Source organism: Hyperoodon ampullatus, assembly GCF_949752795.1.
Source record: "Hyperoodon ampullatus genome assembly, chromosome: 20".
Taxonomy (NCBI): Eukaryota; Metazoa; Chordata; class Mammalia; order Artiodactyla; family Ziphiidae; genus Hyperoodon; species Hyperoodon ampullatus.
This window is the reverse complement of record NC_136933.1, coordinates 27613050-27637140: the sequence shown is the minus strand read 5'-3', so window position 1 is coordinate 27637140 and position 24091 is coordinate 27613050. Positions and strand designations below refer to the sequence as shown.

The 24091-nt window shown below is 37.7% G+C and overlaps 1 protein-coding gene across 1 annotated transcript in view; it reads left to right on the top strand.

The window, feature by feature from the left end:
• Positions 1 to 24091, top strand: part of CSMD1 (CUB and Sushi multiple domains 1) — a gene marked incomplete at its 3' end in the record, with an annotated part of 1679169 nt that overhangs the window by 1189034 nt on the left and 466044 nt on the right. The window contains exons 16-17 of the mRNA XM_079726547.1: positions 4158 to 4282; positions 14941 to 15062. Coding sequence (XP_079582673.1) covers positions 4158 to 4282; positions 14941 to 15062 — 247 coding nt within the window. The remainder of the gene's footprint in view (positions 1 to 4157; positions 4283 to 14940; positions 15063 to 24091) is intronic.

Below are 24091 nucleotides of genomic sequence, written 5' to 3'. Positions count from 1 at the left end.
TATATGAAATAATATAGTCATTCATATTTCTCATGGTTTCCAAAAAACAACACTGCCCATATTTTCTCCAATTTTGGATGATAGATCTATAATATATTGCCAGAAATGAGATAGAGTAGTCAAAGTTAACACAATTCACTAAGAATACCTAAAGGAAGTTGATCGGATGTATGAAAAGCATGTGTGAAAAAGATAGACATTTTGTTGGCATGGAGTACACTCCATCAAAACTATGAATGATAGGCTTTGGTAACTGAAGTAAGTGGTTGCCAAAGGGAAGCAATAATCTCATTTTCCTTCCTTTATATTTGACCATGCCTAGAAATTGTGTGAGATACTAGTACCTTAGTTTGAGAGGATCATAAAAAATTCTGAAGCACTCTTAAATCCCGACTCTCCCTAACCCGTTATTAATCACATCATTGGTGTATTTTGTTCACTGTACTTAACAACACTTTCATTTTCTTCTTATTTCATTTGTTTGTTTGTTTTTTGTCCTCCCTTAACTAGAATGTTATCTCCATGAGATTGGGACTTTGTTGGTCTTATGAATTTCTGCATATTTAGTACCTGGAGTAGAGTGTGGCACACAGTGGATATTCAATAAAAATACATTGAAAGAATGATGAAAAGTATGAAAACTGAAATTTAGGTAAACAAAGAGAACTGAAGATTGGGTCCTGGAGTAGAGAACACGGAGATATAATAGTTGTTTTCAAACCAAATATTTAGATTTACTTCATTTATTCAACGTGTTTCCAGAAATTTAAACAAAGACCAAAGGCCAATGAAATTATGATGTATATGTCTAAAAAGTATAGCTGTTTTAAATAACTGCTATGACTGACAATGAAAATTAGAATTATGTTTACATTTTGGTTTTTCCACTTTTCCCTTTTAAAAATAATACATATTATGTCCTTAAAACACAGTGTTTCTCAAAATTACTTCCATAGAATTGTTTTTTTTAACTTTCTATTTTATATTGGAGTATAGCCAATTAACAATGTTGTGATAGTTTCAGGTGCACAGCAAAGCGACTCAGCCATACATATACACGTATCCATTCTCCCCCAAAGTCCCCTCCCATCCAGGCTGCCACATAACATTGAGCAGAATTCCCTGTGCTATAGAGTAGGTCCTTGTTTGGTTATCCATGTTAAATACAGCAGTGTGTACATGTCAGTCCCCACCTCCCTAACCATCCCTTCCCCCACCCTTCCTCCATGGTAACTGTAAGTTCATTCTCGAAGTCTGTGAGTCTGTTTCTGTTTTGTAAATAAGTTCATTTGTATCCTTTCTTTTTAGATCTGCATATAAGCTATATCATACAATATTTCTCTTTCTCTGTCTGACTGACTTCACTCAGTGTGACAATCCATGTTGCTGCAAATGGCATTATTTCTTTCTTTCTTTTTTTTTTTTTTTTTTGCGGTATGCGGGCCTCTCACTGTTGTGGCCTCTCACACTGCTCAGCACAGGCTCCGGACGCGCAGGCTCAGCAGCCATGGCTCACGGGCCCAGCCACTCCGCGGCATGTGGGATCCTCCCGGACCGGGGCACGAACCCGTGTCCCCCGCATTGGCAGGCGGACTCTTAACCACTGCGCCGCCAGGGAAGCCCTCTTTCTTTTTAATGGCTGAATAATACTCCATTGTTTGTATGTACCACATCTTCTTTATCCATTCCTCTGTCAGTGGACATCTAGGTTGCTTCCATGTCTTGGCTATTGTAAAGAGTGCTGCAATGGACATTGGAATGCATGTATCTTTTCGGACCATGTTTTTCTCCAGATATATGCCCAGGAGTGGGATTGCAGGGTCATATAGTGGCTCTATTTTTAGTTTTTAAGAAACCTCCCTACTGTTCTCCATAGTGGCTGTACCAATTTACATTCCTACCAACACTGTAGGAGGGTTCCCTTCTCTCTACACCCTCTCCAGCATTTATTGTTGTGGATTTTTTGATGATACCCATTTTGACTGGTGTGAGGTGATACCTTATTGTAGTTTTTATTTGCATTTCTCTAGTAATTAGCGATGTTGAACATCTTTTCATATGCCTTTTGGTCATCTGTATGTCTTCTTTGGAGAAATGTCTATTTAGGTCTTCTGCCCATTTTTTGATTGGATTGTTTGTTTTGATGATGTTAAGCCGCATGAGCTGTTTGTAAATTTTGGAGACTAATCACTTGTTGGTCACATCATTTGCAAATATTTTCAACACTCATTTATGATAAAAACTCTCCAGAAAGTGGGCATAAAGGGAACCTACCTCAACATAATAAAGGGCATATATGACAAACCTACAGCTAACATCATACTAAACAGTGAAAAGCTGAAAGCATTTCCTGTAAGATCAGGAACAAGACAAGGATGTCCACTCTCACCACCTTTATTCAACATAGTTTTGGAAGTCCTAGCCATGGCAATCAGAGAAGAAAAAGAAATAAAAGGAATCCAAATTGGAAAAGAAGTTAAACTTTCACTGTTTGCAGATGACATGATACTATACATAGAAAATCCTAAAGACACCACCAGAAAACTACTAGAGCTCATCAGTGAATTTGGTAAAGTTGCAGGTTACTTTCATAGAATTCTAGTTGCCCTGGATACTTAGTGCAAAAGGGCTTCCTCACCAGATAAATTTGGAAAATTCTACATACTTTACATTCTCTTAAGTAGGTGAAACACATTTTGCATATTAAATTTTAGTAAACTGCGGGTCCCCTTTAGAAAAGAAAGATGCTTAATTTTGTTTAATCCAGAATTTTTCAAATTGATTTGACCCTGATTAGATGATTTTTATAGACATCTGTGATGACCCTCCGAGAGTGTTATACAGAAGTGTGGGAAATGCTGCTGTAATGTTACTGGAATAATGTTCACTGTGATATTGCAGGTTAGACTTTTTCAATAAGCAGGAAAGGAAAGCATTTGTTTATTTCTTTCCTTATCTTTTATCTATTAATAACTTTACAGATAACATGGGCAACTGTGCATATTTTCTCTCAAAGACTCTCTTTCATTCCCATTTTTGTCAACATCAATGTCAGGTTTTATCAAATGGAAGACACAGGTAGAATTTCCTCTTGTAACAGTAGGCTTGTCAGATAATAAAATAATGCTGCACTCAACTCAATGCCAGACAACAGGCTTAGAAGAAGTGATTGGGTGTGCTCAGACCTGATGTATGCCTCTCACGTCTTCTCATGCACCTGTTGGTTTGTGATTCTGCAATCACGTTTTGTTACTGCTTACAACCTTAGGGCTTCATGTTTTCAGAGGCAGCTCTGGAGCCAAAGCAGTTTTTCATCTAACTCTAGGCTGGTTGGATTGCTATTTTCCTATAAGATGTATTTCTGAAATATAATAGCACTGGCCTCCGTCTGAATATAATTAACATAATTAATGTTTGCAATGATAAATTCTTTACTGAGACATTTTTTTCCTTGTTTTTCATTGCAAGCAAGTTTTATAATGATGATGATGATAACACTTAACATGAGATTTATCTCTTAAAAAATTTTAAGTGTACGTTACTGTTGACTATAGGTACAATGATGTATAGCAGATCTCTAGAGATTATTTATATTACTTAAACTTTATACCTTTGAATTAATAACTTCCCATTTCCCTCCTTCCCCCCTTCCCCCCAGCCCCTGGCAACCACCATTCCAGTCTTTGATTTTATAAATTTGACTGTTTTTGATACCTCATATAAGTGGAATCATACAGCACTTGTCTTTCTGTGTACTGAGACATTTTCTTAACCCAGGCCTTTTCAGTCTTTTTTTTGGTAAGATATTTATCCACGTGGAATGACATCCAACTTTGTTTTGTTTCCAGGGTTCATTTCCTTCACATGCCTTTTCTTACTTAATCCACAACACATGGTCCTGCAACCTTTGTTATTGTCTTAATTTTAGAGAAGATACCTTAAGGATCATATATTTATTTAGCAGAAGTTGGCAGAACAGAAGTTTGAACCCAGGTCTTGTGCTGCATTAGAGGGTTGTATCTGTGAATAATTACTAACGGATCACTTAATGTTTAATATCGTTTTGACGGCATAACACAGTAGCAGCACTGTGATGATTTTTTTAAAGAAGTCTTCCATGAATAATTCGGGTTGTTTTTGGTTTTGTAATTGCTCAGGGTTGGTGCAAATGTACAGTTCTCCTGTGAGGACAATTACGTGCTCCAGGGATCCAAGAGTATAACGTGTCAGAGAGTCACGGAAACTCTGGCTGCGTGGAGTGACCACCGGCCCATTTGCCGAGGTAAGGCCTGTATGATTGTGTCTGCCCAGGTTCTCTCTTTCCTCAGATTTGGCATGCTTTTCTGAACGATTTAAGTGCAAAGCACTGTGTATAGGCAGAGCAAAACGTGGTGATGATTTATGCTTTCATAGTGATGTAGGTAAACAAGAAATATTTTTTGAAATTTTTTTAGGAGGCAGACATTTCCAAAGATATTTGTGGTTTTTAAATTTCAGGAAATACATGAACAAATCTAATCATTCAGACACACACATACTCGATATAACTTGGTATCTATCTAGCTATATACACAGTTTGCATATGTATGAAAATATGTTACATAACCAGATGCTTTGGAAAACTTTATGCATGTCCCTGCAAATCTAAAAATTCTCACTTTGCAATAGTAGTGAAGTTGAATTCTTGGGTTTTGATAGTATCAGTGATAAAGAGAGTTTGTTAACATGATCTGAAGCCATCGTTTTATTATTAAATCATAATAAACTAATCTTGGACATAGAAGAGCAAAATATTGCATTATCATCATCTTCTTCAGTGAGGTCAAAGTATGTATTTGTTGCTTCTGTGAAGTACGTGAAGAATTCTACCAGAAGTATAGAAGCCATAGTGATCCCAGCAGAAAACTGTTCGGGCTATTTTACTAAGGAAGAATCAATAAAATTAAAAGAAAAACTAGGTATTTTGTTTTGTTTGCATTTTGGCCATAAAATAATTTATGCAAATTGGTAGTTTTAAAGGAAGAAGAAAAGAAAGTACTAAGTTGAACAAGGAGTAAAATGTATATTCTTATATACTTTCATATATAAGAATATCTTATCCCTCCTTATAGTCTTTTTCAAGTGAATGGATTCATAAATTTTTATTTTAAAATGTTCCAGTTGTAAAAAGGTACAATACAAGATGAACAGTGTTAAGTTATATCCTGTGAAATGAAGTAGTTGCAAAATACATTGCTAGTTTCATCAAAGCTGAAATACTAGATTGCAGGCTTTAGTATAGTGTACCTTTACCTATAACAACTTGGTGGCTTTTTACATGTAGAAAACACAGCTTTGTAGCATCTGTGCGTCCCGAGGGCAGAGTGGGCGTGTGGTCTGGTTGCAGGTGGCCCTTTCCCATGAAAAGTTTCCCTTCTTGGAGAAGCACCCATCTCTGGGCAGGAAATGTGTATGGCTGCGCCCCTCCCCTTTTGGTCACCAGACTATTTGTGTACTAATACTAAAGTGACATCGTTGGGCTTTCAAAGGGACTGTAGCAAAATCCATATTCCCATAGAAGGATGGTAATGTTCATGCCCCAGTTACAAATGAGGACTAAGCCATTATCTTTGCCCTAAGGAAAAAATATGCTTTCATTTTTAAATGTTTTTCTTGCTCTTCTATACCAGGAACATATGTCGTTATTTTAAAAGCCCACACTAGACAAAACTAGTAAATGTGCATCTGTTTTAAATTGATATTTTAGAGTAACAGAAAGGAACTCTTGAGTAGGATATTATTTGATTCTTACCCTATTTATTAATCCAGAAGTTTTCCTTTTTTTCCCCCCTTTGGCCCAAATCTCATCTACACTCCTAACAATTTCCCAGCACGTTGGCCCCAGCTTATATGCTGATTTGGTGTCAAACACTCAGGTGCTTGCTCCATCCAGGCTAATGGTGGGATAGTTCCCTCCATCCCCCTGGACCACCAACTGCTCACTTTTAGAGGTAATTAGAGGAGGAGTCGTCTGACTTCCTGTTCCCATAGACTCTAATGTCCTGCTTCATCATTTTAGAAGAGAAAGCTCTCCCACAGGGTCTTCGTCTGTTGTGTGGTTCTGGCCTGGTTTCCCTGGAAGCCTCCTCACCTCTTTCCACACCCACTTCTGTTTGTCACACTCAACTTTATTCATCTCTTCTTTTTTCCTCCCAGCTGTTAACTCAGCTGGTTTGCTTTAATTAGATGTACCTTCATTTTCATGGACTAATCCTTTAGCTCTTTTTCAATGTATTACTTTTAACTTCCTGAAATAATGAGCTATAGCAGCAAGAAATAATTAAGGAAGAGTTTTCTTATAGGATGTATATTTTAAATCTGCATAATAGAATGATAGCAGACTGTGTCTAGAGAACAATAAAAAATATCTTTAAAAACAGTTTTAAAGAAATATGTATTTTAGAGCATTTAGAGTAGTATGACATTAAACAAAAAAAATTAAAGTCCTGAAATCTCCTAAGTAGGAGAATTTGAGATAAACTGTTTAGAATTAGGTGATAACAATTAGGTGACAGAAAATCAAACCCAAGAGAAGCTTAAAACAAATGGAAGTGGATTTCTCTCTTATACAGACGTTAAGAGCTAGGCAGTACAGGACAAGGATGGCAGGTCTGTTTCAGATATGAAAATGTCCTCAAGACTCACTCTGTCCTCACTATGGTCACGCCTCCATCCTCATAGTCCACAGTGGTATCCAAACTCCAGGTGATTGGATGGAGGCGGTTAGAAGAAGCAGGGAGAGACATAGAAGATGCATGCTAACGAGAGTCTGCAGAAACCATCATATGCATTTCTGCTCATTCTCATTGGCCAAAATCCAGCCAGATATTCTCACCTTGTTGTGAGACTTAGAAACGTATATATTTTTTTATTGTGTGTTTAAATATATGCCAAACAATTATATTTCTGTGAAAGAAAAGGAGAATAGATATTAAGGGAATCTTTGCCATGGGGGTATATTTTTATAAGGAGAGGTGGGATAAATCACTGAATAAATGACACTTTTTTTTTTTTTTTTTTTGCTTCCCTATATCATCTGCAGCTTTTCATGAGTGGAGAGTGTAAATAAATTAGAGAATCATTCATCCCTCTCTCATGTCCCTTGGCATTTTTGTATCAGTGCAGGAGTATATGTGTAAGCTATATGGATGAAAAAAAGGGTGGAGCTGTGTGTATATGAATATCCCACTTTCTGGACTGGAAAGGGCTCATCTGTAAGTATCATGGTTAAGCAAGGAACCTGTCCTCCACTTCAACACCCAACTCCCTTTCTCTTCCCTGTACTCACCTCCTGGCCACATGGCCCTCTCACAAGAGGCAGCTTCCTCCAGCAAAGCCAGCAGGAACACCCTTCCCTCTAGTCTGGGTGACAGAGTCTTATATAACATAAGTAATCACCATGTACCATGACCTGATCAATTACATAGACAGATGGATGGTCAAACGTCTTAGTGCATCTGTAGGCTGACCCAATAGAGGATCACTTTGAGCAGTCTCTAGAGCAGGGCTCTCCACTAGAAATAAAATGCAAGCCACAGATGTAACTTTAAAACATCTGGTAGCCAGATTTGAAAAGGAAAAGAAGCAGGTGCAGTTAATTTTAATAACATATCGATAATTTATTTAACCAAAATATTACAAATATCATTTTAATGTACAGTCAAAAAGATTATATAGGGAGATGCTTTACTTTTTTCTCTTTCTGTTATTCATACTATGTCTTGGAAATCCAGTGTGCATTTTATGCTCAGAGCACATCTCAGCTCAGACCAGCGGCATTTCAAGCGCCTGATAGTCAGATGCGCTAGTGGTTACCATGGACAGCGCCACTTTGCAGTGTAGCTCAGCCCAGTTCGTTTTCTCAGCACTCAACAGGCTTGTGGGTGTGAAGGGAAGCAGTGATCTCCATGAGTCGTGGCTGGTTTCCTGGCAAGCATCCCTCAGTGTAGAACATACTTTCTTCCATTAAAGCCCATACATTTTCCAGGTTGGCAACATTTAGGAACCCTGAGTCTGTCATCATTCCCTCCTTTAAATAGTGTCTCTACTGGCTTTTAATGACTGATTCCTCAATTAAAGAAGAGCTGAAAAAAGCCTTTCTTTAGGTGGAACTTTTATGGTTATTTCTATAAAGATAGCTTTAGCTGTCTAAAATGTAGGGGAGAGATGGATAACGTGAAACAAAATGATGTTTCAAATGCTACCCAAAACAGAACATAGGGATATTTACTTAGCTGTCAGTAGGTTCCAGACACCAAGTGCAATTTTTCAAGTTCATCTTTTCCTCTGTGCTACCCTGTAATACATTGTATGTAAGAGGCAAGCACCATGGCTTGGGTTTTCCTGATGCACTCGGAGCCTTTAAAGCAGCCCTTATATTGATCATCTCAGCCACATGTTCTAAATTCAGCTATCTATCAAATGCAATAAAATGCCTCTGGTCTGAGCATTGCACGCATTATGAGATTTCAGCTCAGTCAGTTAAGGAAGGACTTATTCTCAAGGCTCCCTTCTTCATGAAGGGTCTCTAACTCTTAAGTAATTATCATGCCTTCTCCACAGAAGGAATATCTGATAGAGGCATATGATAAATTGCAGTGAGTCAGGAGTGATCTTTCACATCTGGACACTGGGTCCTAAGCCAATGCTTACTTACATTAGCTAATTAGCTCTGAGAATGGGAGATGTTACCTTTTCTTCCTACAGGGATGAATGGTTTTCATAGCTCAATAATTACACAAGTGATTTTGTTTGAAATTATGCTTACTTCATTTAGGGATATGAAAACAACCATTATGATTTTTCACAGGGTAAAATATGAGCTGTTTGAAACTGTGTAAGTATCTTTAACTAGCAGTAGATTTTTAAAATAAGCAAACAAAAAAGAGAAGAAGAGGATATACTTCTTTTTTTTAAGTAAAATGTTCCAGCTGGCATTTCATTCCATCAATATTTAGGGGGGATATATAGAGAGAATTTCTTCTAATGCTAATGCACTTTGATCTGTGGAATTAATATTTTTAGTTGCTCTCTGAGTTGAAAGGGCACATAAGAAAAGTGAAGTGTTTTTTGCAATTGTAACTGTGGTTACATGGAAGCCAATTAGAGCTACCAAGGGTCACAGAATAAAGTTATTATTATCTTGGGACTCCAGGTCAGGTTAGCTCAGAATTACCCTTAACTTATTAACTTTTCACTTACCAAGAACTTTACAGTTTATTCTTCCGTACTTATAGTTTCTGTCCATACAGAAATGACCTTTTAAATAGTAGTGAAAAGACCATTTATACCTGAAAGATGACTTCTTCCTACCAGATTAAAGGTCCAGAGCCAATTGTAAGATTATATTTTAATACTGATTTTTATATCAGGTAGCTATGAGCTCAGAGATTTAAAGAAGCATACACACGTTTTAAAGAAAAAATATTTCCTTGTGATAGATATAAAAATATTGAGAACTCTCAGAGTTTGCTCTCTTAGGAATGTTCATATGTAAGAGACATCAGTATTAAGTGTATTTATCACACTGCACATCACATCCCTGGTACTTATTTATCTTATAACTGGAAGTTTGTGCCTTTTGACCACCTTCCTCCCTCACACCATTCTCCCCCTTTGTAGCCACACATCTGATCTCTTTTTCTATGAGTTTGTTTGTTCATTTGTTTGTTTTTGAAGTATAATTGCCTACAACACCATGTTAGTTCCTGTTACACACCATAGTGATTCAGTATTTCTGTACATTACAAAATGATCACCATAAGTCTGCTTACAATATGTCACCATAAAAAGTTATTAAATTATTACTGACTTTATTCCCTATGCTGTGACTCATTTATTTCATGACTGCAAGTTTGTACCTCTTAATTTCTCACACTTTTACTTTAATTCCAGTGAATTTGGATAGATTTCTGGTTTCGCTTCTAGACTTCTAAGGATTTATACTCTTTACTTGAATGTCACTTGGGAGAAAAACATGTTTTTCTCTATTTTTTATTAAGTTACTGGAAATAACAAAGCCATGTATTTTTATACCACTGCTCTCAAATTCTACTGACATAAAATTACCTGAAAGCTAATGTTAATTTGGTGCTAATTATGTTCCTAGAACCTGCCTGGGAAGTTTGTGACAGCTCCCTTGCATTTGTTTTCCTTCTGCTTGGAACACTTCTGCCCCAGGTGTCCATATGGGTCTCCATCCTACACTGGTCATCAGATGTTGTCTCATCCAAACCCTTCCATGCCCACCCTCTTCCAGATATGCTTTGAACCCCGACTCTGCTTTTCTGTAAAGGTCAAATATCCTCCTGAATTAAATGGTCATGTGTTTAATTGCCTGAGGAAGTCAAGGAACTTAATTTTGTTCTCTCTCTGCTGTATCCTCTATGCCTGAAACAGTGCCCAACTCTCACAAAGCATTTACTGTCTATTTCCTTACTCCCTATGCTATGGTGTGTCGGACAATGTGCTGAAGGCTTTACTCGAATTCTTTCCTTCAATCCTTACAGCTATCATAGATGAAGTTACGATTATTATGTGGATAACCTGAGAGGCTTAAAATGAAATAATTTAAGATAGGACATGTAGTAACTTCATAAACCAGGCCTAGAACTCAGGTGTGATTAAGAAAAGCAAGCCCTTAACCTCTGACATACTTTCTCCATTTTGGTTGACAGTCTGGTTATAGACATAAAATCTGTGGTTTTCTTCTAAATCATACAAGATATACACTATCCAGTATAATTCTTAATGTGTTTGAAAAAAGCTTCAGATGTGAGTCCAGATATCCTGTTAATTTAAGTTTGGTCAGTTAGAATATTATTCTCTTCAACTATTTTGATTAATTAAGTAGTTACTATAGAACAGTAAAGATTCCTGGAACCGATTATACATAAATGGATAAATTACTACTTCAAATTATATAGGATAAATTGTGTGAAACAAATGTTTTATACATAATAAATATTTAGTGATTAAATGGATAAATGTCACATATTGACATTCAGAATTGGTTAGTTTTATACTCTCTTTCCACTTTCCTTCTTGATCTATATTTCCAATGGTCATTTTGTGAATTCTGCTTTTATCTTAAAAACATGTAAGATATAAGCAAAATTTGAGTTTACAAATTTAGACCACTGTCACATGAGTGATATTAGCTATACATTAATTAGGTCGTGGTTATTATCAAAAGAACATTTATTAAGCATTTTTAAGATTTAAGTGTACATTACTTTACATTAGGTGTTGTATTTCCAAAAAGGTTTTGACAAGGGGGAAAGCCTTTGCAGGAGCAGAAAGTGATGTTCAACTGTCATACGTATAAATGTGTATATACATTTCCATTATGGGAATGCATTTAAATCTTGCTATAAAAACTTGCTTGGCAAAAAAAAAAAAAAAAAAAAAAAAAAAAAAAAAAAAAAAAAAAAAAAAAAAAAAACTTGCTTGGCACTAGTATATTGTAATTACCTAATTATTTGCTTAATTAAATACTTTGTTGACTAATCCAATGTGTGTTTAATCCAGAAGCAACTGTGTGGGAAGTAGTTCCCCACCTGCAAGGACACAGGGAGATGGCTCATCATAATCAGAGCAGGTCGCTAAGCTTTCTCTGTGTCTGAGCAGCTGCAGCGGAGGGAGTAGAGTTCCCTCTGCTCTGTCCACTCGACAGTTCGGAGAAGTCGCAGCTTGGTGTGACCCTTCCTGCAGCAGACCCAGAGAGCAGGGAAAACACCAGGCAGCAGATCATCTGCAGGAGACACAGAAGAGAATGTCCAGTCTGTACTTCACCCACCGTGTGGAGTTGGATAATGACGCACAGAAATCATGATCACTCAAGAAACATTAGTGTTATCTGATAGCGACTCCACACATAGATGGTTGGACTTTGAGTTGTGGCCAATAGAAAATCTGAGAATTGTCTCTGACTAGTAGGAAAGCCTTGATACAAGAAACGAGCACCTAATGAATTGTAATTGGTGTGATGACGGTAGGATGACCACATGATGAAGAGGCAGATGATTAGAATGGGGACGGCTTAGAAGGCAAGGACCGAGGTACTAGCTAGAATTCTCAACAATTTCCCAAGAAAGAGGATTAGAAGTAAATAAGTAGAGTTAAATCCTATTATTTAAGGCTATCAACCTACTAAAAAAACACACCAACAAGTATCTATGGGGTAACTGTTGAATGTCAGGAATTGTTCTAATTGTTGAGGTTATACAGGGAAGAAAACAAAACAAACAAAATCCCTGCCCTGAATATTCCCACATACTTCATTTCAGCTGATTATTTTGATGGCTTGATTAAAAGTATGGGTAGAAAAAAGAGTTAATTTATTAGGAAAATGTACTGCAAAAATAGGGACATAGTTCTAAGAAAATGAAAAAATATTTTATGTATTAATTTGACAAGTGTTGGTGAGAAATACTTCTGAAGGGACTGGATTCATAATTTGTTCTATGTGAAACACAGTACCGTGTATGCAGGAAAATGTAGAAAATGTGCTGGTTTCCTATGTAAATTTTACTAATAGTTATCTCACTAAAAATATAATCACTAAAAATCCTATCTCCCCAAACAGTGGGGTAAGATGAATTTCATGAAGAGCTGGGAACCAATTTCAATAAGTTAAGTTGAGGTCAAGCCTCAAAGCAAACAACTAAGACCCAGGGCCATTGACAGGCTGTCAGATTTGGTGAACTTTCTAGCAGACTGACAGCTGGGGCTAATGACTGGATGAGTACAAATTGTCCGTGGTAATGTAACACATCAGTTCCCCACTGCACACATTCTTCACATGTCTTTTTTCGAAGTTTGAAATGCGTAGGATGGCACTTTGATAATATTAGTTTAAAACTAGTCAACAGATATTTATTGAGTAACACTCTATTTATGTTTCTATCAGCTCTTCAGTGTGAAATTTCACAAAGTAGGGTAACACAAAGGTATGATAACTCAAATTTTATTGATAACTTTCCTTCTAAGTTTCTGTAATTAATACCTGTAATATTAGAGGGCTTTAAGAAAATTTCGGATCTGAAGTTCATGATCCTCTCGAGAACATGTTCCTAAAGGCAGACTCACTGGAGAGGGAAATCATACAGCACAGGTGTATGTGCTTGTGGGCTCTGCTCTGTTCAATGACCTTTGGAACCAGGACACACCTGCTGGGTTTTGAAAACCAGGTGACACTTTATCCATATTTATTAAAAAGTGTTGTTCATCTGGAAAGCAAATGCCAATATTTTAAAAGTTAACTTTCATATGTTTTTATTAATCAATGTGTAGTAGATTAATTCTTAGCTAATTATTTTCATAGTAAGTATCAAGTACCTGAAATGTTGTGTAAAGTCAGCTTCCCACATTTTTTATGTCAGCAACTGTCAACATTAGATATGGTGCTGAGGATATACAGATAAGTGAGGGAAGGATGCTTTCCCAAGGTCAAGGGAACCACAACCTTGTTGGAAAGAGAGATCTGTACATTGACAATTACAATACTAGGAGTAGGCCTAATTGATATTATTGCTGTATCAATGTAAATGGAAGAGAGAGATATATTCCTGGAGGGCAGTTAGGGATTTCCCCATTAAAAGGTTTCTGTGACTCCTCCCCTACAACCTGGCCCTTGGGGGTCAGAATCCTGTTCTCTTGTAGCTCAGTCTCTTAGGACAATACCTGACTTGCTCAGCCAACAAAAGGAAGGAAGGAAGGGTGGGTTATGAATAAAATCTACTCTTCAGTGGACAGCAGTTTAATCAGTTCGTGTGATATGATATCTCAGGAAAATGAACCTGAGATTCTCTTGTATTAGTTCTTATTTGTGAAATTAGTTTCTTCTGCTCTTTTCTCAAACCCAGTTTAAATTATTAATGTTAAGAGTGGAGTTCAGGCTGACATGTGATTTACAAAATTGTGTACTGATTTTTTAAAGGCTTCTTTCTTAAAATGGAGGTCAGTTGAAATACTTTTATATTCAAAATTTAGTCATTCTTACTGGGTTATGTTACTTCCGTGATTTACTTGGTCTTTCATTTTTAAGGTATTTTCTTTTTCCTTTTAGAGCCACCGTTTCTATTTTCTTTCTTCACAAATTCAACTGTGTTTTAAGTTCTTATTTGCATTGTGCTATAAGGAAATTGGTACAGTTTGTTACAGAATACAATGATACAGTGTAAAACTTGAGAGGAAATTTAAATATCATCTGTTCCACCATCCTCATTTAAAATTAAAAGGATGGGGCTTCCCTGGTGGCGCAGTGGTTGAGAGTCCGCCTGCCGATGCAGGGGACACGGGTTCGTGCCCCGGTCTGGGAAGATCCCACATGCCGCGGAGCGGCTGGGCCCGTGAGCCATGGCCGTTGGGCCTGCGCGTCTGGAGCCTGTGCTCCGCAACGGGAGAGGCCACAACAGTGAGAGGCCCACATACCGCAAAAAAAAAAAAAAAAAAAAAAAAATTAAAAGGATGAAGCTGTGGGGGGTTGGGATTACTGGTTCAAGGTCATATCGTGTAGGGCATAGTTGAGACACTAACTCCGGTCTCCTGAATTCTTATTGCATTGGGTGCAACCAAAGGTCCATACAGACCGTCTCTGAGTCAGAATGGTGCTTGAAATGGACTAATTTGATTTGACATTGTCCATGGTGCTATTGTAATTAAGTCATTCTGTGAATGGCAGTGCCTTGGGAAACATAATAAAGAGTTCCAGGTTAACATTGCAGATACCAAGCAAGGGTCCTGAAGGCTGAGCAAAATCTACTTGCCAAGTTGAGTTCACAAATAGCTTTTCATTACAATAAATGCTAGATACATAACTTGAAGTTCCATGTATATCTTGTGTCTTCATCACACAGATGAAATCCTGTGGAAAGTAATATCATCTCTATGTACTTCTAGCTAGAACGTGTGGATCAAATCTGCGTGGGCCCAGTGGTGTCATTACCTCCCCTAATTACCCAGTTCAGTACGAAGACAATGCACACTGTGTGTGGGTCATCACCACAACAGATCCAGACAAGGTAAGGCTCTCATCTTCCCCCTCTGCGACCTGATGAAATCAGCACTCTGCCTGGGCAACTGTTTACAACGAACAACCTGGTGAATGTCATGCACCCTTACATTTTGTTGTTTTAATTGAAAATCTTCTGCTGCATTGTGTGTGTACCTGTCTACATTTGTTGCAGAGCCAGTTTTATATTCGATTAATTCTTAGTGAGTATTCTCAGTGTGCTTGCCCCCTACTGGTTCTGGAGGTTATGTTTATGCTCTTTTTTTTCCAGTTTTATATTCGATTAATTCTTAGTGAGTATTCTCAGTGTGCTTGCCCCCTACTGGTTCTGGAGGTTATGTTTATGCTCTTTTTTTCCCAGTTTTATTGTGATGTAATAGTTGGCATATAACATTGTATTAGTTTAAGGTGTACAACATAATGATTTCGTATGTGTTTTTAAATGATTACCGCAATAAGTTTAGTTAACATCCATCACCTCACACAGGTACACATATTTTTTCTTGTGATGAGAACTTTTAATATCTACTCAGCAAAAGTTGATGACTGATGGGTGGAGGGTGGGGAGTAAGGGGTGCGGAGCCATGGGCAGGTGGTTTTGATTCTCTTGCTTAACACTGTGTCCACCTGGCTTCAAGTGCAGGTGCTGTAAGCGGGGAGGAGGAGGAGTCAGGAATGGCTTTGGTGTGTGTGGTGAAGCCCTGGCCAGAATGGGCACAGGGTCTAGCTTCCTGGGGAGTCCTGGTGGGCATCCGCTGTCTTTGCATAATTACTGATGATGATGCCCTTCTTTACTCTCCTAATTATTCCAGATTGGAGCAATAGATTCTAAGTTCTCCCTACCTCGAACCAGGGAAAGGGCCTCAGAAACCAGTCTTTTATGGGAAGAGATGATGAGTTTGGCTCTAGGCATAGTGAGAGTGAGGTGCCTGCTGTATCTCCAAGTGGGTCTCCCTGGTAGTGGTCAATTCGCAATTTCCAGGTGTTTCCCTAGCTGCTGAAACCTGGGACGTGTGTGACATCGTGCAGTGGAGACAGAAAGAGCCAAAGAGAGTCCTGATCTTTCTCTCAGGGCCAGCCGGAGGGCGGACTGGGCTCCACTGTCATGAATGGTAGTGATCTTGCAACTAGAAGTGCCACGTAGAGTTTTAAAATACTAAACTCTTGTATGGATGAAGTGGGATACCCTGGTGTTCCAACAGGGAAAGTAGTGGCTCCAAACTAAATCGTCAGGAGATTGTTTTAACTCCCTTCCAGTATTTTAAAAATTCATTTAAATCAAGATTACATATGGGATCATCATAAATATTTTCCTATATGGAAGATATGCCTGTATATCTGTGTTTCTGTTTCTTTCCAATTGTCAACTGAAAAAAAGCACAGCCTAAAAGTTGAGGATTAGTTTTATTCGGCAGACGTACTGAGGACGTAAACCCAGGAGACAGCCTCTCAGATCTCAGGGACTGCCCTGAAGAGGTACGGGAGGAGCCAGGGTATAAAGGAGGTTTTGGAAAAAAACAGGCAGTCGAACATCAAAAGATCACTGTTAATAAGAGAAAACCAGACCTCTCAAGTTAAGGAATTTAGCGCTTTTCTATGTGTGGGAAGATGCAAGGGTCTGGGCTCAATGAAATCATTCCTTTGATACGCAGCACCTCAACTATCTAGGGCCAGTATCCTGTTTTTCTCCAACCTGAATCCCCTCAGGGTGCAGAGGCTGGTGGCTTGATGGCCACAACATCCTTTGTTTACTGATGCCGCAGGTGACATTCTTCATCCACACTGTATATACTGGAATAATTGATATCTCTGTGCAAATAAAGGAAGTTTAGAGTTCCCATTGTCTAAACCCTTTACCTGGCAGAGAGGGAGCTGAGACCCAGGGAAGGTAAGATAGCACAGCTGCTTACTCTTACTTCGGGATAAAAACACACGTGCTCTTTGCACTGCATTGTGATAGCCTCTTCGTTAGCTTTCTTCCTCCCTAAAGAAGAGTTATTTCTTTTGTAGCTATCTATTCCATTATCACTTTGACGAGAACCACAAGGAAGTGAAATAATAGGTTATTCAGTGCGTCAATAGGATATTTTTGGCTGTAGATAATAGAAGAGCTGACTAAAAGCCAGAAGTTTTAGGGAAAAACTATTTCATGCAGAGCCAGGGAGATTCCAGGTTTAATTCAGGAACTCAGTAACTTTGCTGAGTGCTCAGGTGTTTGCCTTTCTTTTCTGCTTGGGTCTCCAGAGCAGTGATACCATCCCCCTCAGGTCACAAGATGCTGCCACACCATCACATTCAGTGTTCAATGAAGAAATGTGGCATGTCTTTCTTAGAAATGGTAGGAATTGTCTAGAAATTCCCAGAGGCTTCCCTTCTGGTCCAATTGAGTAAAATGTCCACAGTCCAGATCATGGACAGCCTGAGGAAAGAACCATCTGGAAGCCAGAGAAAGGGCCAATGGTTGTGGGTAACCAGTCATGTCTACCACATGCAGACAAGCAAAAGGTCAAAGGAAGAGATTTCGGTTATCACCAGATTGATCTTTTGCTTTTCAAATGTTTCAAATCCCATTATAATCCTGTTTTACCAGACACCAGTGGACTAAAATTAGTTAAAACTAATTAAATACGTCCTCTGATGTTTTGAAGTTGATTTTTAAACTTGACCAAACTGCAAAATGACAAATGAAATAATGAATTTGTGCAGTTTGGGTTTATACATTTTCCTCATTGTACAAGTTCACTTTTCTCTTTCATGTTTTTGTACATTTACATAGATTTTTCTTCATATATATTTGTATAAGACTTCATATATATTTTATTGACTCTGAACACGTAACAATTAACAAGTTAAATTTCAGGAATTTTGTGTTATACTGCTTCAGAAAATTCTTTGCCTTCCTTTATTTATTTTGGTGAAATGTTCAGAGAAGAACCAAGGCTTCCAGTTGATAGACAAACGCACCGATCTTCTTACAAGAGCACTACTTAGTCACCTGAAGGCATCTCAATTAAGCAGAATTACCATCCAAATTAAGCAGCAGCCATTGCCATTAAGTATAATTAGGCTTAATTTGATTCCTTGGGAGACAGTCCACATAAGGGGGTTTCCCGATGAAGCGCATGGTGATGAAGGTATATTACATATTGAGCATAAGAGAAAAGAACAGTTATGTAAAGGTTTCCCGACAGTGACTCCTGCTAGAAGCATTAACAGAATTCTAGATGAGAAGAGTTGTTGGTACACCTTAATTTGTTGTCTGACATGCTTTGTAAACTTTAAAAAATCAGATCGAATAGAAATCTAAAATCAATTTCCAAATTGATGAGTCAATGAGAGATTAGTTAGTAAACTCGTTTTTGGAAAGATTAACCCTCTCATGATGATTTATACTCTTTTCTGGTCTTGGATCTGCTTTGACCATTACATAACCAAGTTCCCTGTGTCAGTTTATACCAAGTGTTAACATAAAACGGCTGATAGAAAGTAATTATTGTGGGAAGTTCATTGTGTCTCTTAGTAATGTATGTTACAATTTATAATACTGAGGGATGTCAAGTTAAAAGGAATACTAGAAGTCTATTCACTTACATATGTTTATTTATATACATATATAATTATCCTAATGTATATTATATTAAAACACATTATATATAATGCATGTTAGAATTATATGTATTAATATAATGTGTATTATAATGTGTATTATATTAATATGCATATATTAGGAGAACCTGATATGTAGGCAGAAAGTTGGAAAAAAAAACCCAAAAAAGTTCCTCAAGAAGATTCAATTTAGTGGAGAAGCAGGTTTCTAAAACAATTGTTCTTGCTGAACTAGTCTAGTAGAAATTCAGTAAAAATTAACACAGTAACAAGATATTTATTAATATATTTTATTGTAAACACATTCAACAATACGTATTTTCTCAGGTAAAACTCTTGAGGAGTCCTGTGACCAAATTTCCTAAAAGTAATAGGTGGTTAGTGAACCACAGATTATGGGAATTATTAGCAAATGCTCACCAACGTTTATTCCTGGGGTTTTCATTGAAAGGATTAAACATGGAAGACAGCTTTCCTTGGAATCCTTTGATATATGGATATATGTGTATGTGAGTGTTTATTTTTTTTCTCAAATACATTTTGTGCTGGCATAATTTTAGTACCTAATTTTAATTTGAGCTCCTCAGAGAGTAGTATTCTTTTGGTATTAAACTCAGGATTGAAGTGATTTAAGACATTTGAACGTTGTCTTATATAGTTCATCCAGGCTGCTATAACAAAATACCACAGACTAGGTGGCATACAAAAAACAACCACTTAACGTCTAATGGCTTTGAGCCCCAGTATTTCCTTACGGTGTTAACAGCACCCACCTTCGAGGGTTGTTGTGAAGAGGATAAAATCAGTGTAAAACACCTAAAACGTTGTCTTCCAAATACTAAGACAAATGCCTCCTTCCTCCTCTTCCTCCCCTCACTCCTCCTTCTTTCTCCATCTCTTCCTTCTCTTCCCTCCTCCTTCTCTTTATTATTATTAATAATATTATTAATAAATAATAATAATAATGTTATTAAATAATATTAATATTAAATAATATTAATAATATTATTAATAATATTATTAATAATAGAGCTAGATTCAAAAAGACATAAATGGAACCCTGAATGACAGGTAAAGGGTTTAAATGTGATGCTAATGGCCCAGGGTGTCAGTGTCGGGCACGGCATGGAGGCAAGGAAGGACATTATAATGCACGTTATGTCTTAGAGACCGTTCTGCCCACAGTCAGATGGACAGATTTGAAGGGCACAAGATCAGAAGCAGGAAACCTCAGGACTTTAGTTTAATTATGAGACAGTATGAACCTAAATCAGCACAACGGCATCAGACTTGGAGAGAAGAAAATGGATTTGAGAGATATTTAAGAGATGGGTAACCAGTCACAGCAATTTATACATTTATATTGCACCTTTGATTTAATGAATAACTCGACATCTAAAGACAAATAAGAAAGTTTGCTTTATGTTCAATGCTTTTAAGAAAATACAGCTGTTTATCAGAGTCCCTCTGGGGGAAGGAGCATTGACTTCTTTTATTCTTCAGCGGATTTTGTACATAATTTGAAGTAACAAATTCATACAGATACAGAAAAGGCATTCATTTCCATTTACAACATTTTAAGCTGTTTTGAAATGGAATTTGAATAGATATAGTTCAGTAGACTTTCTTTTCCCATTAGGGGAGTCACAGATTGGTGGAGAAGCAGAGACTAGACACCACTGTCAGCTATAACACTGCACTAAGCATCCTTGTGTTTCCCTCACAGACACCCTTCCAGCCCAAATGCCACGATGGGGTCTGTTTACTTTTCTTGTATGTCACTAATCTCTGCCGGGAAAGTTGGGTTCCTTGCCAGCTTCCCTTCACTGCACGTTAGGGGCTCCCTTGTATTCTTCTGGGCCGTCATCCTTCATCTTGTGTTATTGATTCATTACTTCGTCCTTGTCAACTCTCCAATATATTCCCCTCTCGGTACCAGCCCTTTTGTTGTCAGCGTCCTCCCCATCATCACTGTTTAATATTTGCAGCCTCTTTCATGAACTGAGTTAGGGTCATGTGACTTTCCCTCTCAGGTCTCTGCACTTGCCCTTCCCAATATCCTTTCTTTTCTGTCACAGGGACACCTGCACTCTCTTCATTTGGCTCAGCTCTGACTCTTGACTTCTTTAACCAAATTTACTTATTTTTATATCTCTTCTTGGCACTCAAAAGACAATAGAAAACAAGGTGTGTGCTTTTGATTTGCTTGCATTTTAAGCCAAAACATGAATTACACACACATGCACACTCACATACACACCTGTGCACACATGTGTATGTGTACACACACGCACACACGATGGAGACAGCATCAGTAGTGTGCAGACTGCAGTACAGAGGTGCAAAATGACTGCGGAGAGGCAGACACAGGCTTTGTGTGTAGCAATAATTGTATGTCCCCGTGTGCCCAGAAGAATGATGCTTGGTCCTCAGGACAGAAGGGTGGAGAAGGTTTTATATTGTTTTGTTTCTCTTCTGTTTTCTGTAAGTGGTGTGTGTGTGCTTTATGATAAATGGAGACAGGAATATCCATTTTCTTTGAGGCTCTGAGGTTCCCTAGTTAATTCTTCTGTTCCTGGTTAACTTTACACATCTTAGAAGTGGTCACCTTTTATTTTTCTTTTAATATGTATCACCTACTCACCCTTTGCATTTATATACATTTCCTTTCTTCTTTTCAGTGCTCTTCTTATTTAACACAATAGTAATATTACAAGTAGCAAAACAAAACCTATTCATTCAGCAAATTTTTGAGCCACACACTCTTTTTTTATATCTTTATTGGAGTATAATTGCTTTACAATGTTGTGTTAGTTTCTTCTGTACAACAGAGTGAATCAGCTATACATATACATATATCCCCATATCCCCTCTCTCTTGCGTCTCCCTCCCACCCTCCCTATCCCACCCCTTTAGGTGGTCACAAAGCACTGAGCTGATCTCCCTGTGCTATGCGGCTGCTTCCCACTAGCTATCTGTTTTACATTTGGTAGTGTATATATGTCCATGCCACTCTCTCACTTTGTTCCACCCCCCAGCTTACCCTTCCCCCTCCCCGTGTCCTCAAGTCCATTCTCTACGACTGCATCTTTATTCCTGTCCTGCCCCTAGGTTCTTCAGAACCATTTTGTTTGTTTGTTTTTTAGATTCCGTATATATGTGATAGCATACGGTATTTGTTTTTCTCTTTCTGGCTTACTTCTGTCTGTATGACAGCCTCTAGGTCCATCCACCTCATTATAAATAACTCAATTTCATTCCTTTTTATGGCTGAGTAATATTCCATTGTATATATATGTGCCACATCTTCTTTACCCATTCATCTGTCAATGGACACTTAGGTTGCTTCCATGACCTGGCTACTGTAAATAGTGCTGCAGTGAACATTGTGGTACATATATCTTTTTGAATTATGGTTTTCTCAGGGTATATGCCCAGTAGTGGGATTTCTGGGTCATATGCTAGTTCTATTTTTAGTATTTTAAGGAACCTCCATACTGTTATCCATAGTGAGCTACACACTCTTGTAGATAATTTGGAAAGAGTTATGAACAGAGAGCTAAGGTCTGCTTGCATGGAGATGCCACAGCAGAAGGAAGAGGGAGAGAATCAGCCAACAGCCCAACTCAATTAAAATATATTCAACTGGTGACCGGGAATCTCATGACAATGAAACAGGATGGAGAAATCATATATTGAGGATATTAGACATTTATAAAATAAAGTTAAACTTTGTATAATGCTTACCACCTAGACGTAACCCAGATGTACATTTTTGTTTTAATATATGGTCTTCTGTTTTTTAATGTACACACATCCTGATTTAGCAAAAAATGAGGTCACACTCTAAAAGCTTTTATGTCACCCTATTAAAGGACAAAGGGAAAAGTGTCCACAAGTAAAGTGGAGGAGGCTGTGTGGTTTTTTTTTTCTTTTTTTACGATTAGGTTGGCGAAAAATTTCCTTTGGTTTTCAAGTAAAAATGAAAGACACATTTTTCATTTTCACCAAGAACTTTATTGAACAGTGTATTCACCCTTTTTGTTCTACTACCTTCTGCCATCTTTCAGGAAACTTCATAATTCCATCTTCCCAAAACTTCTTATCTTTTTGAGCAAAGAACTGTTCCAGGTGCCTTTTACAGTCTTCCAGGGAATGGAAATTTTTTCCATTAAGAGAATTTTGTAAAGACTGAAATAAATGGAAATCTGAAGGTGCAATGTCTGGTGAATACAGTGGATGAATCAGCACTTCCCAGCCAAGCTGTAACAGTTTTTGCCTGGTCATCACAGAAACATGCTGTCTTGCTGTTATCCTGTTGCAAAATTATGCATTTTCTGTTGACTAATTCCGGATGCTTTTCGTCGAGTCCTGATTTCAGTTGGTCTAATTGGGAGCAGTACTTGTTGGAATTAATCGTTTGGTTTTCCGGAAGGAGCTCATAATAGAACTCCCTTCCAATCCCACCATATACACAGCATCACCTTCTTTGGATGAAGACTGGCCTTTGGTGTGGTGGTGGTGGTTCATTTCGCTTGCCCCACGATCTCTTCCATTCCACGTTATTGCACAGTATCCACTTTTCATTGCCCATCACAGTTTATTTGAAAAATGGAACGTTTTTGTTATGTTTAAGTAGAGAATCACATGTGGAAATACGGTGAAGAAGGTTTTTTTCACTTAACTTATGTAGAACCCAAACATCAAAGCGATTAACACAACCAAGCTGGTGCAAATGATTTTCAAAGCTTGATTTGGATCTTTTGAGTATGTCAGCTATCTCCTGCGTGGTATAACGTTGATTGTTTGATTTGATCACTATCGACTTCAACTGGTCTACCTGCCCATGGAGCATTATCCAGCGAGAAATCTCCCGCATGAAACTTCGCAAACCACTTTTCACACGTTCAGTCAGTCACAGTGTCTTCTCCATACACGGCACAAATCTTTTTTTGCATTTCAGTTGCATTTTTACCTTTCTTGAAATAATAGAGCACAGTATGCTGAAACTGTTGCATTTTTTCTTCCATCTTCAATATTAAAATGGCTACACAAAAATTCACCAATTTTGATAAGTTTTTTTTAAATGCATGCTGATACGACAGCTGTCACAATACAATCTAACAAAATTGTTTTGAATGAAGTTAAAGAGAACGAAGCGCTACTAGAGCCATCGTACGGAAAAAACAAACAAACCTTTTGGCCAACCCAATATCTTACATTGGAAATAGCTTACCTTCATACTCTAAGCATTTCAACTGAAGGCAGGAGAAATGGTTAAATCTCCCAAAATAGAGGAAAAAAATTCCACAAACAGTAATAGATTTGTGTGACCGGTTCATGACTTGCTCAGAGCTAAAATTAAACTTTGTATCTTATTTTTAAGAGTTTTTAAATTTTGTTTGCTTATTTCTTAATGGCACAAAGCATAGT